This window comes from Wolffia australiana, chromosome 16, assembly GCF_029677425.1.
Source record: "Wolffia australiana isolate 7733 chromosome 16, ASM2967742v1".
In the NCBI taxonomy this organism is placed as follows: domain Eukaryota; kingdom Viridiplantae; phylum Streptophyta; class Magnoliopsida; order Alismatales; family Araceae; genus Wolffia; species Wolffia australiana.
Window position 1 is genome coordinate 11,302,410 of NC_135850.1, and position 15,767 is coordinate 11,318,176.

Sequence of the window (15,767 nt, forward strand, 5' to 3'; positions counted from 1 at the left end):
GCATGGTTGTCATTAATGGGAGTCTATCCTAAGTTGACGCAATAGTAATGATGATATTTGCCTTGAGATGCCTTTGTAAAAAATTTTAGGTTCAAATATTTTTCTGTGTTCTTTTAAAATCATGTCTCCTAGAATTGTGCTGCTAATATGCTTTTAAAGGTGCCAAATGATCTGAAGGACTGAAATAAGGATTTTTTTGGTTGTACCATTTTTCCTTAAATATTTTTGGACTCCTAACTTTGGCAATGTGATTCAACCTCTATGCAATAAAAAATGTGAAGCCTAGCCTTGAATCCATATTTCCTGTCTACACTAGAAGAAACAATATTTTAAGGTTACAAAATCAGGTACTTTTGCCCTTGAGTCCAAAGGGAATTGTCTGAATCCACAAGCACAAGAGCATTCTCTCACAAAAAAAACTTGATAAAAAAGTCTTTCATGTTACATGACATGCTTTTATATTAATCACAATCATATGAAATTTAAAATTCAAAATATATAATCAAGCAGGGATGTTCTTTTACATAACAAAAAAAGAAAAAGACAGCTGATCTGCCAGCAGGTAGCTCTAGCAAAAGATATGACAGATTGATATGATATACTAGCCCAAATTTGATAAAAATTGTGTCAGACTCATTCGCTGCCTTTGGCCATATTGCATCTCTTACAAACAAATGCTAGAATGATGTCACATATTATAGTTTCTACAACTCTGACCAAAAGTATGTCAATCTGATATGTCATCTTTGAAAAAATATGCTAGACTGATCTGATTCACTTAACAAGTCCACTGCCAAAACATACATTTGATAGCTACCAAAGCAAAAGATTTGTGTGGCAATCCTGATAAAATAATTTTGAAATCTGCAGGCTCAGTGGGACAAATATAGTTTGGACCGATTAGCAAAAATGACTCATCTTTTGCATATTCCTGAACCACATAATAATATGTGAATTACTTTATCAGATTTTGGTCCTAGGATGTCACGTTTTTTATTTATTATGACTGCTTTAGCTAACTGTTTTTTTACATTGCTTCATTAATGAGGCTGTTTTTATGTTGAGATAAAGAAATGAGTATATAAAGTGGTTTGTATATTTTTAATTAATTTTGAAAATTACATTATAATTTTCCTTAGAAATAAACTGGTGAGATAATCTTAGAGATGTCAAATAGTTTAGATGGCTGAGATTACGGCTTCTCTGGTCCTGCCTTCATTTTCCATAATCTTCCTACGGGCCTAATATGTGTTAGTCTTTTTTCATTTTTCTAAGATTATCATATTGGTCTGTAAAATAATTGTGGCAACCAGGCCTTTGAAATGATAATGTTTGGCTCTGGTTGATGTATTAATTTTTAGGTTTATAAACTGATCTTTGTTTAGAAATTTCATAAGTTGGAAGGTTATACTGTTCTTTGGTACTAGTTTTAATTTTTTCAATGAACACTGGATATAGTTACAGAGATTCCAACTTGCTTGGATGTCTGACATTGTCTCCATACCGCAGCCATTTTTTCTTCTTGTTGGGGTCTCAATTTTGGTAATGAAATAAGAATTGAATAGATATGATAATAATTTTAATAGTGAGAACAGAGGTAAAAAATGTATTTATAGGTGATCTACTTTTCCTCCAGCATAGCCTCTTATACTTAAATGTATTGAATAAATACAAATAGTTGTATATATTGTGAGAAACTTGGGATGAAGGAGATAAGGACAAAATATGATATTAATGTTTAATGTAGGCCCTCTTCCAGTGCTTGAAAAACATGCCCTATAGCCCAATACTTATGGCTTAAAATGCCATCTCATTAACCATAGCTCATTTGCCACATAGCATACCCACAAATCACTTAGTCAAAAAAAACACCGCACATGCCTTCTTCTAGTGTTTCACTAGTTCTATGTCCCACGGTCTTGATTTTTCTGCTTACACGAGACTTATTTATGAGTTAAATGAACTGTGACACAAAACCAACTGGAAATAATTTATTTCCCTCAAATAGATAAGAGTTTTTTTTTAATAGATAAGAATTTAGATGAAGAGAGGTACTTATATCTTCCCTAAAAAATGATTTTGCCCTCAATCTCTTATAGGCAATAACCTTTCGACTGGGATAATGCCAATGTAATTTCAAAAGAGTTCACACAGAAACCACTTGATATTCAAATAAACATGTAAGCAATATTTAAATCTCCAACAACTAGGCTAGGGTTCGGCATCTAGGAGAATAATGACAATGAAAAAGGATGATGACTAAAATTTTGATTTTTTTTTACTTTTCATCTACCTGTCTCTACGGTTTTTGTACCAGATGATCAGAGGACAATAGTGAATCATCACTGTCATTGTCATTCATATACAACTACGATCACACTAGTGAATTTTTCATCTTAACCCTAGAAAATGATACAGTAACGATGATGAAAATTTGGGTGTTAATTAAGCTGAAAGAAACTATCATTCTTAAAAATGGTTAAATTAGAAGTCATAGATGCTTCAATAAATGGGTATTGAATGAACCTACTTCAGCCTAAGTCTTACCAAATAGAAAAGGATGAATTGATGACTTGGTCTTAATATCAACTTGAGTTTTATCAAAAAACATTAGAGAGAGCTTTAAGGATTTCTGTGAAATTGACTCTTTATTCTGTATATAACCTTGTGTTAGGCCCCTAACTAGGTGACATTCCCTTCCCAGAGGCCTGCGTGCTTATTAGGAGGGTGTGTTCATGTTAGACTCACAATCTGTAATGATTGAGTCCTATTTAGTGCTACGACGCACTAAGGGTAGTGATGCCCTACCTTATCTTTTAGGCCATCGCCCCATTAGTGATGATACACTGGGGATGGTGTGCGTGCCCGTTGGCGCTTAGACGAGACGGATCAGGCGAGGTCCGCACGTGCTGGGCGCATGGGCTGACAAGGACGTGAGCACGGCGGCGCCAAGCGTCGCGCACGGGCGCCAAGCGCTGCATGCAGGGGTGGGACGCGCAGGCCGGGCAGCAGTCCCGTAGGGCAGCACGTGGAGTTGTGCGGGGAGCCGCGCAGCGGTTGTGTGGGCCTCGCATGCATCGCGTGTGCGGGGCGCGGGGCTGGTGACATCCCGCCAGGAGACTAAGGCAGTGGTGCATAGTGTGCGCCGAGGCGGCATGGGGGCATGGTGCCCCTAGGGGTAGTGTCGGGCACGTTGCGCCCGGCTTGAGGCACCGAATGCAGCGGCGTCGCGCAGTTTGCGTGCGATAGGTGTCAACGCGGGTGCTGGTGACATGTGTGATCATCAAGGCAGGGGTGGCGTGTGTAATTGCCATGCCTGCGGGCGTGCGGTGCCTGGCCCGGGGGCACATGTGTAGCGTCAAGGCTGGCGGGCGCACACGCGGAGCTGCAGGCCTCGAGGCGCAAGAGCGACACTACCCTGGCGCATGGTGCCTCGTCTTGTTACTTCGATATCATCCCTGGTCTTCCCCCATGTAATGATTATGACTACGATGCAACCCTTTTATGATATTAATGCAACGACACTATTCCTCGACGGGGATGCGTTCCTACCCTCTCCTCTAACCCCTTCTATGTGATATTAAGCTATTGCAAGAGATCAAAGCTGCTCACTGTTCTGCTCAAAGCACTGAGGCCGCCAAGCGCCAGATTCGAGAAATTGTCCTAGCTCGGGATTTGACCGTGTGACACCTGGCGTTAGGAGAATTGTATTAGGCTGTTCCTCACTTTTGACTCATATAATATAGAACATTTTTTTGAATGCAAAACGTCCATGAGACTCATATTAAACATTTACCAAGGATTATCACTAGGCTAGATCAGACCGATACATTGTTTCACAGATTTTTCTACATCTTTCTTCAAAACCCCTAAATGAATACAGTGAAATTACCCCAATAACTAAAAAAGTATTCAACCATTTAAAGTAATTTATATTGTGTAAAGAACACACTCATAAATAGGTCTCACTTCGTCAATGTATTTCCTTGAGAAGGATTTAACCGATATGTATGTGCATTGATTTTCTCAATTCACCATGATTACTCCATGTGAAAAATCTGAAATCAGAGTTTTTTGGCATGGTATGTTGACACTACGGCCAAAGATTACCATATATCATGGATAATAACAAAAATATCATATCTTCCTCTGTTAACATGAGATAATTCCTTTAGTGTGAATGTCCTAAGCCATTATTAAGTATATTCCGTGGAGTAACATGAGATATTTTGACATTGATTCAACTTTGCGTGATGTACACATAGTTCATTCAATTCTTACTTTGTGTCAAATTGTTCACCATATAAATTGGCATTTAACACATTATAGGTAGATACTCCCATTGACATTTTTCAGTAACAAGATAAATATATATATATAAATAAAATTACGCGGTATTAGTTTTCAATTTTACTACAGTTGAAGGAAGTCAAACTCAATCTGGAAAGCATTTAATGATTCATTTAACTCAATGCATTTAATGATACCTAGTCAGACAACATGAAATATGCAAGTATGATCAACTTTATCTAGATACGAGATGTAAACAAAATCCTTTTCAATCGGGGAAACATTAACAAAATCTAAATACTTATATAAATGGCTCAATCTAGAAGAAGTCATTACCTTGTTGGAAGTCTCAAGTAATCAATAAATCAGGGGTGTCATAATATTTTTTACAGTTGAACCAACATTTCATCTTGATTTATATCTTTGGTACTCTATGAGGCTAGTCATTTTGTTTGTCATTTTGAGAGTGTCCCCACAAGGGTTCAGTGACAGATGACAATCCATCATATATTCTGTCTCTGTCATCAGTCACCCATCCTGACCTTGGACTGTAAGATGAGACAAAAGCCCTCATGTATTTTGTCCCATAGTGCTATGTGTTTGACTCTAGTTTTACAACGGTCCTATGTCTGTCTCATCATCGGTTTCGTCCAACCCCTTGGACAGAAAGTACAGATTCTGTAACAGATGACAGATTTTGATTGCCTTCCCATCCGTTCTGCCATCTATCATCCATCATCTGCCATCCATCATCCTTCCCCTGGCATGCGGCATCCGGCATCTGACATCCACATTCCATTATCTGTCAACTGTCATCCATCATCAGTCATATGGCATCCATCATCGGCCATCAGTCATCCACAATTCGTCATCCATAATTCGGCATTCGTCATCTGTCATCCATCATCCGGCATCAGTTGTCCATAATTCGTCATCCATCATCTGTAATCCATCATCCGGCATCAGTTGTCCATAATTCGTCATCCATCATCTGTAATCCATCATCCGGCATCAGTTGTCCATAACTCGTCATCCGACATCTGTAATCCATCATCCGCCATCCGGTATCAGTCATCGATCATCCGTCATCAGGCATCCATATCTGTCATCTATAATCCATCATCCATCATCCATCGTCCATCATCCATCATCTAAAAGAGACACCTGTCATCGACAACCAGTCATCCGTAGTCCAGCATCCGTCTTCCATAGTCCCTTATCCATCATCAGTCATCCATATCCACACGCTTCATCCTTCATCCGTCATCCGGCATCCATATTCCCTATACGTCATCCGTCATCCATATTCCCTATACGTCATCCGTCATCCATCAGAGCCTCTTTCTTAAAAAGTGGGTTTCTTATTCAAAACCCACAAGAAAATTTTGATATTGCCAGAAGTTCAATCTCTGTTCAGTCTTTGGCGATCGAAAGAAGTTTGATTGTTGCGATTGACAGAAGCAAAGAAAGATAGAATGGATCCCGACGCGTTTCGATCGACCATGTCCACTCTGAATTTCGGGAATGTAATGGCGGCCGCTGCCCGTGATTACCAGAAGGTTCGTTGGTTTTCCGTCTTCCACGCTTCTGCTCATCTTTTCCGGTTCATATTTGCTTATCTTGATGTGATTTACTCTTTTTTGGACTCGTGGGTGTCCGTATGATTGTAATTAATCAATGGTCGTTGAGATTTGCCGGTGATCGTGGAAACAGGGCCGAACTGAAGCTGCCCTAATTATGATATTTCAGATTCACTACATTAGGAAGCTGCCGATTCCAGGAAGCTCTTTTTTTTAATGATCTATTAATCATCGTTGGAGTTCTGTTTGTTGTTTTGGATTTTGGTTTTGCATTTGGATCTAATTTGTGCCTCAGCGTTGTTGTTTCTCAGGAAATGGTTGCTCAGGGGAAGGGACAAACATCTAGTGCGGCCAACCTGGAGGTTGATCTGGATGAGCTGATGGATGTGAGTTTTACCAAGTTCATAGAAATATTTCTGCAGTTGATATTGAATCTATTGGCCTGGTTGATGCTATTGTCTGACCTCCTCAGTTTCCAGGATCCTGAACTTGAGAAATTACATGCTGACCGGATTGCAGCTCTGAAGGTATAGAGTTCTTGTACCGATGAAATATAATAAAATCTTGGGTTTGGGGGTAATGAAGAGTCACCCCAAATCCCACCATCATCATCTTTATCTATGATTGGGCTAAGAAAATCGATGATCATTATTCATCGTCAATAGATAAATATGGAAGGTCTTGGAAACTGGATGTCAGTGACGTTGATAATTGATCATGGTGATCGGCCACTTGCCATTGTTTTTTTGGACGCTGAACTATGGTCGATGGAAAATAATGAACTTATCATTGTCATCGTCATCACCAAATTTTGCCATCACTGTAATCCATATTTGGGCTTAGATAAATGATAACAACGAAGATTATTCATCACGATGACTCTTTGAAACTGGGTGTCAATGATGATGATGATGATACATGATCGTCACCATCTACTTGCCATTGTTATCATAGGCATGGAACTAAGATTGGTGAACAATGACGAATTTGTTTTAATCTATGTTTGGGTTTAGATGAATGTCTCTGACGATTATTATTCTTCATCAACTGACAGATGATGATGACAGTTCTTGTCAACTGTACGTCAGTGATGATGATGATTCATCATCATCATTGTCCATTCGCCATGGTTATTGTTGGCACTGAACTAGGGCTGACGGACACTGACAAGTTTAGCATTCTTATCCCCAAACATTGTCATAATCATTGTCATCCATGTTTGGGCTTGTATTAATGACGATGACAATGATTATTCTTCTTCAACCAATGGATGACAATGACGTCACCTGTACGGCAAACAAGGTTGACGATGTCCATTCATAAACCTAACCGTCATCTCACACTCAGCATTGTTATTGTTGGCATCAAACAAAAAGGTTCAGTGAATGATGATGAACTTGTTGTCATCATCTGTCATCTCCAAATCTTGTGATCATCATTGACATCCATGTTTGGGCTTGGATGAATGACGAGAACGGTAACGATTATGATGGCTCTTGGAAACTGGGTTCCAGTGACAATGGTCCACACACCATTGTTATCGTGTTCATGGAACTGTGGCAGACAAGGACTTAGTTGTCATCGCCATCTCCAAATTTCCTCATCATCATTGTCATTCATGTTTGGGCTAGAATGTACGATGATGATGATTCTTGATCAATTGATAGATAATGATGATGGCTTTTGGAAACCAGAATGATGACGACAATGATGATTATTCATCTTGATCGTTTTCTATTTTCCATTGTTATTGTTGGCAGAATGTGGATGATGATCGGCAGATTTTCATCATAGTCCATTCGTCATCATCTGCAGATGATGCTTATTTCATCATTGTCATCTACTAATAAGCCCATCATCATCCATGGTTGGGCTTGGACAAATGATGAGGGCAATAATGTTTGTAATTTTCCCCGTGTCTTCATCATCGTTTATGCCAAACCGTGGTTTACATCCACAGATTTTTCAAAGTCGATTGATTAAGGCATGATATGTTGATTTGTTTCATGTGCAGAAAGAAGCAGAGAAGAGAGAAGCTTTGAAAAGAAAAGGCCATGGGGAATATAGAGAAATCTCTGAAGGGGACTTCTTGGGGGAAGTGACTGGAACTGAAAAGGCCATTTGCCATTTTTACCACGGGGAGTTCTATCGATGCAAGTAATTCCACGTCCATATTTTTCCTGAATAAGTGGGATTTATCAAAATGTTATCATCATTAGTTGGGTTTTGAAGAAGAGCGCTGTGTCATTGATAATAATTCTGGACAGGATTATGGACAAACATCTGAAATCCCTCGCACCCCGCTTTGTCGATGCGAAATTCATTAAACTGGATGCTGAGGTTCTTTCTCGATCAATCTCATTTGGCCCTTTCGAGTTAAAATTGATTTATTCAGAATCTCGGTCCATCTGCTTTACTTTTTTATTTCCTTTTTAATTTAGATTCTGTCTTCTCCGCAATAATCCCATTTCAGTTTTTATAGATATCTGACGTGTTTGTAATTTTGATTTTTTAAAGAACGCGCCATTCTTCGTGACAAAGCTAGCTGTCAAAACTCTGCCATGTGTTATTCTATTCAGGTCGTGTTCCACTTTACTTAATTGACTTCATTTAATCATTATTTCGAATGTCTAACGAGTTTTTCTATCTATGATTAAACTTCACTAAATCATTAATTTATTAAATCATTAATTTTGAGTTTATTTACAGAAAGGGAATCGCCGTAGACAGAGTGGTGGGTTTCCAAGATCTGGGAAATAGGGACGATTTTAGCACGAAGGCTTTGGAGAATTTACTGATTCGGAAAGGTATGGATAAACTTTTCCCTTGTTTTTTCTTGTTTTATGTTGCTTAAAATATCATTTGTTGTGTGTTGGTGACCATTTGATAGGTATAATTGATGTGAAGAAGGATGACCCTGACAATGATGATGATGATGATAATTATGGTAGGCGGACAATAAGATCCTCAGTTGCTGATGGCTCAGATTCAGAATAAAAGAGGGGGGGGGGGATTTGTGGATTTTTTTTGGGGAGCTTCAGTGGGAATCTATGTTGGAATATAATGTAGGGTTGATATTTTCCAAGATCCATGCAAAAAACTTTTCTCTAAATCTGTCCCACTTTTCGGTTCTTGATTCATGGAAGTATTGATGTTCTCACACATCATTTTCTTAATCAGAGTTTGAACCTTACATTTGTTTCACATTTCCTGGTAAAAAATCTCCATCAAGTCATTTGTGTATGTTGAAGGATCCTGTAGGGTCTGTCCTCTCTCCCTCCTCATCTCTCTCTCTCTCTCTCTCTCTCTCTCTCTCTCTCTCTCTCTCTCTCTCTCTCTCTCTCTCTCTCTCTCTCTCTCTCTCTCTCTCTCTCTCTCTCTCTCTCTCTCTCTCTCCTCATACCTTTCTGTTTCTCTTTCTCTTACATCTCTCTCCGTTTTTCTCTCTCATTCTCTCTTTCTCTCTCTTCCTATCTCTCTCCAACTCTATTTCGCCATTGCTCTCCCTATCTATCTATCTATCTATCTATCTATCTATCTCTCTCCATCTCTCTTTTCACATCCTCTGTCCTATCTCACTCCATCTAGTCATTTGTGCATGTAGAAGGATCCTGTAGGGTCTGCCCTCTCTCCCTCCTCATCTCTCTCTCTCTCTCCTCATCCCTTTCTCGCTCTCTCTCTCTCTCTCTCTCTTCCTATCTCTCTCCAACTCTATTTCGCCATTGCTCTCCCTATCTATCTATCTCTCTCTCTCTCTCCATCTCTCTTTTCACATCCTCTGTCCTATCTCACTTCATCTTTTTTCCTGTTGCCTTCTCTTCATCTCTCTCTCACTCAGTCTTTCTCTTCATCTCCCTCTTATTTCTCACTATGAATCTCCATCTTTGTCTCTCTCTCTTTCCCTTCTCTCTTCGCCGCTTTGCCATCACTCTCTCTCTCTCTCCACTACTTCTCACTCTTTCCATCCTGCTCTTGCTTTCATTCTCTTTTCATCTCTCTAGATAGTATACGTTTCCAATTGTTGACATATTAACCTAATGAAAAGAAAGAAAAAAACTAAAAAGTGGGTTAAATACAGATGAGTTGACTGTTGACCTGGCCTTTTAATTAGTCAAATAAAAAGTAAAAAAGGTACAGATTAGTTGTCTCCATGTATAACTTATTTCTCACCATTGAATTAGTCAGTGTAGTAGCAAGTCAGATTGATCAGATTGGTTGGTTAAGTCGATCCAAGGGTCGGTTTGGCCAAACCAACCAGATCAACCCTATGACTTCTAAAGTGTCTTTCATGATTGAATTAGTTCCCTCAAAAGTTCTATAACTGAGTGATTGTGAAGAAAATAAGACCATGATCAATATACATAGAGAGAGAGAGAGAGGAGCTGCTTAGCTCGCCAAAATGGATACTATGAGGGAGAACGACGAAGTTAAGCGTGCTGTGGTGTGAGCATTTTGGAATGGGTGACCACGCGGGAGGTTTCTTAAATGAATAGTTAGAAGGACCAAGAGAATGTAAATGAATGATACATTGAGCTAAGGGTAGAGATTCACAAGGCAGACAACGATTCAAGAAACACAGTCTTGCATTAAAAAGGTCCAAGTTAAAACTTGAATAAAATATTCATGATAGTCTTTTAACCTCAAAAGAGGAAAAATGGCAGAATTATCCAGCTCTGAAATCAATATAGTCTTACATGAGGTGAATTCAATTAACTGATAAATTAGAAAACTGACAAAAGCCATCCCACAACCAAAAAAGTTGTTCTGCCACCTTGTAAACCAATAGTGCATCAAAGTCTAAGTTTACTAGATTTTGACATGTGGCACAGTGCCTTAAACCTGAGAAATCACAGAATAAAAGGGAAAACTGTAAAAATTAGCCAATATAAAATTTTAAGCATGTAGAAATTATATTTAAGAAAAAATTGGATAAGGTTAATAAATTAAAAGGCATGCAATACTTTTAAAAATAGTTTTCATTGAGCATTAATGATCTGCCATATTTGATTAATTAATACCCAAAACATGCATGAATAATATGATTTTTGACATATATTTGTAGTATGTCTTGGATTTATTTACTCATATTTTTCAAATGTCAATATAAAACACATCGTTTATTGACCCAATAGGCCATATGTACATCTATGTTTTCCAAATAGCCATAATAAAACTCCTGGTGCCTATAATAAACATGCATTTACATTTATTATATTAATGGACAAGGATAGAGATATGGAATGTGTGATTGGATTACTGCCTACATATAATGCATATGATGCTTCTGATAAAGTCCATGGATACATGATCATACTTGGGGAACTATGATGATATCATAATACAAAGATCATTAGTTTTTAAGTATGTATTATACATATTCAAGAAGGACATAAAAATTCATGTATAAAATGACACACTCTGGTCCCGCTCATATGAAGAGTATGGCCAATCCAAATAACCAATCATATGATGAGTATGATGTGTTTATGAAGATGACTGAGTGGTTAATATAGGATTTTCTGGCCTAAGTATTTGAGCAGACAACTTAAGGAATATGATGCAATGAAATTCTTGGCCAGGGGATTGTAATATTAGAGAATAGTTATCAGATTATTTCTGAATGAGTGAGTACTAGCTCGGATGACCAACTGGGGTTTGATAGTTCACCATATCCTAGGTCATCCTAGGAGCATCAAGAAACTGAGGGACTATACATAAACAATTAATGATAACAGAAAGGTTTAATGAGTCAAGGTTTATAAAATTAATATTGATTACTTCAAATATGAATGACAAATTATTAACGTAAATTCAAATCATTATTGACCATACCCTAAGTCATCCTAAGAGTGCCAAGAAAATGAGGGATTTGATAAACCCAAAATGCGTCATGTAAGATTTTGGGATCATTTTGGGATGATTTCATGTGTATTTGACCCAATTTTATAAGATTTTGCATCACATGCACTGAATAGAGCAAGTTATAAAATAATGCATTATTTTATGTCATTTTTTATGCATTTTATACAACTAAAAAAATTTCTTAGTAAAAAAAAATACTTAAGACATTTTTAATTTTCTAATGCTCTATTTAGTATGTATATATGCTATTGCAGGAAAGAAAACGAAGTTGAAGAAATAAACAGAACGAGGAAATAAAGAAAATTAACGAAGAAGAAAGAAACATTTATATTGGGCCAGCCAGGAAGTTGACCAAGCGTGTGAGCCCTAGCTAGCTGCAGGCCAGCGAGCGTGAAGCTCAAGCCAGCCACAGCCCGCAAGGGGAAGTGCCTGGCAGGTAGGTGCACAACCGACCCACAAGGAGAACAGGTCCAGATGGAGGCCCAAGGAGAAGTCAATCGCGCGCTGGAGAGGTATGCTATTTCAATTCATCATACAGTTAGCGCTGAAATAAATATACTATTTCATCGTTTTGAAATTTTCCATATGGGACTCAAAATCCCACTAGGCGTTTAAATGTCACAGCGGGTCGGGCCATTGTTGAGTTTATTGATAACGCCCCACCGGGCTGTGATCTTTAAAGAAAACAAAGTGAAAAAAGAGATCAGGCTTCGAGCCAACCTGGCCTGAATATCTTGTCTTTTTGGGCTTATTTAAAGAGGCGAATATGATATCAGCAGTCCGATCTTCTTAAAGAAGATCAGACAATGGAGATCTACTCCATTCGTTTAACTATTTTTATATCAATTTCAGGCCCTCTGATTGGCTGCATAGCACTGGCGCAGATCGCGGGACCCCTTGACGGCGAATCAGCGAAGACGACGTGGATGAAATGCTGGCGGAGCTGAAATTGGCTACTTAGCACTGACGCAGGAGTGCCAAGAAACGAGGCACTACACATACATAATAACCAATAATAGAAGGGTTACATGAGTGAGTCAATACAATCAAGTTTATCTTCTAAAGCAAGAGGTGTAGCTCGGCAACCCATGGGCTGGAACTCTCAACTTAGTTAAATCAATCCGTGTTTAATTAATCTATATGATGATATGTCAAAACTAATTTTGGAAGCCAATGAAGGTTATTAGGCGGATGTAGTCTATAACTAGCCTGATACATCAGCCTAGAGGATCATATTTTTTCATTTAATCATTAAATGTAAATAATTTTCATCAATTTCCATTTATGTTAAAAAACTAATACACAAACCTAGAGAGATGATTTATGGCAAGAGCTAGAGAAAAATAAACAAGGAATAATGTGATACTTTTTTATTGGAAAAAACACAATGTCGTGTACGACCAACCCAAGGTTTGTGCTCGTAGACCGATCTAGTCGTGCCCTGGATGCCACCCAGGGGGTTTTTATATATGTAAGTTTGAACGTTTAAAAATTTTTATCTGCATGGAGCGAGCATTAATACCCTTATTAAACACAGATCCCACTCGCCCACACCCATGACACAAAGGATACTTCAAAATGAACCACTATCACTACATATCATTTTAGATTTAAAAGATATAATACCCATTTTAGTCAAATAATAATGTTGTTATGGTTTTGTTAAAAATTTTGATAAAAATAAAAATTATAAGATATTATTCTTATAGATATTGACTAACATATGTTGAGGCAAATATTTTTATTTTGAAATGGATACCATAACACATGCCATTAAATATGGAGAAAGATAAAATTAACACACAAGGAAACTTCTGAATGATTCCTTTTTATTAAGATGTTAGTTCTATCAGTAAGAAAGCACAAGCTTCCTCTTGTCAAATCATAGAGATTTTATTTTTGACACATTTTTTCCAAATTATCCTGATTTATCCTACATTCATCATGACATATGGAAATATATATTCATTGACCACTCATAAAGTTGGTGTCAAGCTAAATGTTAACTGAAAATGCAAAAACACATATCATTTGGTGCATAACCATTGTCAAATAAATTCAAACAACATAAATTCTACAGGTAATGCGCACATGGATAATGAAGTCACAGTTTACACTCTTCCCGAAAAACTCAAAGAAAAATACCATTTTAAATTTTAATTTACATGAGCTTAACATCAGAAAATATCAACCTAGTGATTTTCCTCTATTGCAGTATCAACTTCCAATTCATCTTTTGAATTTGTGAAGCTGTTTAATGTATTGTGTGATAGCTTGCTGACTGCTGAGAAGCGTTTGTGGTTGAATACTTATAATGTAGTTAGAGATAAATAGAGAGAAAGAGAGAGAGAGAAATAAAGAAATAAGAGAGAAAAGGAGAAAGATAGACCACGAAAAGACATAGGAAAGCGAGAGAGAGAGAGAGAGAGAGAGAGAGAATGGGAGAAAAAAAGAAAGAAAAAGAGAGAGATAGAGATAGGAAAGCCAGAGGGAGGGAAAGGCGAAAGAGAGAGAGAGAGAGAGAGAGAGAGAGAGAGAGAATGGGAGAAAAAAAGAAAGAAAAAGAGAGAGATAGAGATAGGAAAGCCAGAGGGAGGGAAAGGCGAGAGAGAGAGAGAGCAAAAGAATGAAAGAAATAGAGAAAATATATAGATAGAGAGAGAGAGATAGAAAAAATTATGAGGGAAAAAGAGACATAGATTGGGAAAAAAACAGAGGGAGAGAAAAAGAGAGAGAGAAAGAAAGAAAGAGAGAAAAAGTGATAGAGAAGTAAAAAGAGAAAAAGAGGTAGATAGAGAGAGAGAGAATGAAAGAAAGTACGAGAGAAAAAGAGAGATAAAGAGATGAATAAGTAAAAAGAGAAATAAGAGCCAGATAGAGAGAGAACAAGATAGAGAGAGAGAGAGAACAAGAGAGAGAGAGAGAGAAAGAAAGAACAAGATAGAGAGATAGAGAGAAAGAAAGAACAAGATAGAGGGAGAAAGAAAATAAGAACAAGATAGATAGATAGGTAGATAGATAGAGAAAGAAAGAAAGAAAGAACAAGATAGAGAGGGAGAAAGAAAGAACAAGATAGAGAGGGAGAAAGAAAGAAAGAACAAGATAGAGAGAGAAAGAAAGAAAGAACAAGATAGAGAGGGAGAAAGAAAGAAAGAACAAGATTGAGAGAGAGAGAGAAAAAGAAAGAACTAGATAGAGAGAGAAAGAAAGAACAAGATAGAGGGAGAAAGAAAATAAGAACAAGATAGATAGATAGATAGGTAGATAGATAGAGAAAGAAAGAAAGAAAGAACAAGATAGAGAGGGAGAAAGAAAGAAAGAAAGAACAAAATATATAGAGAGAGAGAGAGAAAGAAAGAATGAACAAGATAGAGAGAGAGAGAGAAAGAAAGAAAGAAAGAAAGAACAAAATATATAGAGAGAGAGAGAGAAAGAAAGAATGAACAAGATAGAGAGAGAGAGAGAAAGAAAGAAAGAAAGAAAGAACAAGATAGAGAGAGAAAGAGAAAGAAAGAAAGAACAAGATAGTGAGGGAGAAAGAAAGAAAGGTCAAGATACAGAGAGAGAGAGAGAGAAAGAAAGAAAGAAAGAAAGAACAAGATAGAGAGAGAGAGAGAGAGAGAAAGAACAAGATAGAGAGGGAGAAAGAAAGAAAGAACAAGATAGAGAGAGAGAGAGAGAAAGAACAAGATAGAGAGGGAGAAAGAAAGAAAGAACAAGATTGAGAGAGAGAGAGAAAAAGAAAGAACTAGATAGAGAGAGAGAGAGAGAGAGAGAGCAGATGGGCCGAGACACTGAGAGAGAGAGAGAGAGAAAGATCAAATGGGCTGAAAGAGAGAGAGGAGAGAGAGAAAATGGGCCGAGACACTGAGAGAGAGAGAGAGAGAAAGATCAAATGGCCCGAAAGAGAGAGAGGAGAGAGAGCAAATGGGCCGAGACACTGAGAGAGAGAGAGAGAGAGAGAAAGATCAAATGGGCCGAAAGAGAGAGAGGAGAGAGAGAGAGAGCAAATGGGCCGTGACACTGCGAGAGAGA

The 15,767-nt window shown here is 37.8% G+C and overlaps 1 protein-coding gene across 1 annotated transcript; it reads left to right on the top strand.

The window, feature by feature from the left end:
- The first annotated feature begins 5,657 nt into the window (after positions 1-5,657).
- Positions 5,658-9,074, top strand: LOC144713943 (thioredoxin domain-containing protein PLP3B-like). The gene is made up of 8 exons (XM_078588686.1): positions 5,658-5,849; positions 6,182-6,256; positions 6,350-6,397; positions 7,885-8,027; positions 8,138-8,210; positions 8,388-8,449; positions 8,580-8,677; positions 8,761-9,074. Exons 1-8 carry the CDS (start codon positions 5,766-5,768, stop codon positions 8,865-8,867), a joined length of 690 nt encoding a protein of 229 aa, XP_078444812.1. The 5' UTR covers positions 5,658-5,765; the 3' UTR covers positions 8,868-9,074.
- Positions 9,075-15,767: the final 6,693 nt, after the last annotated feature.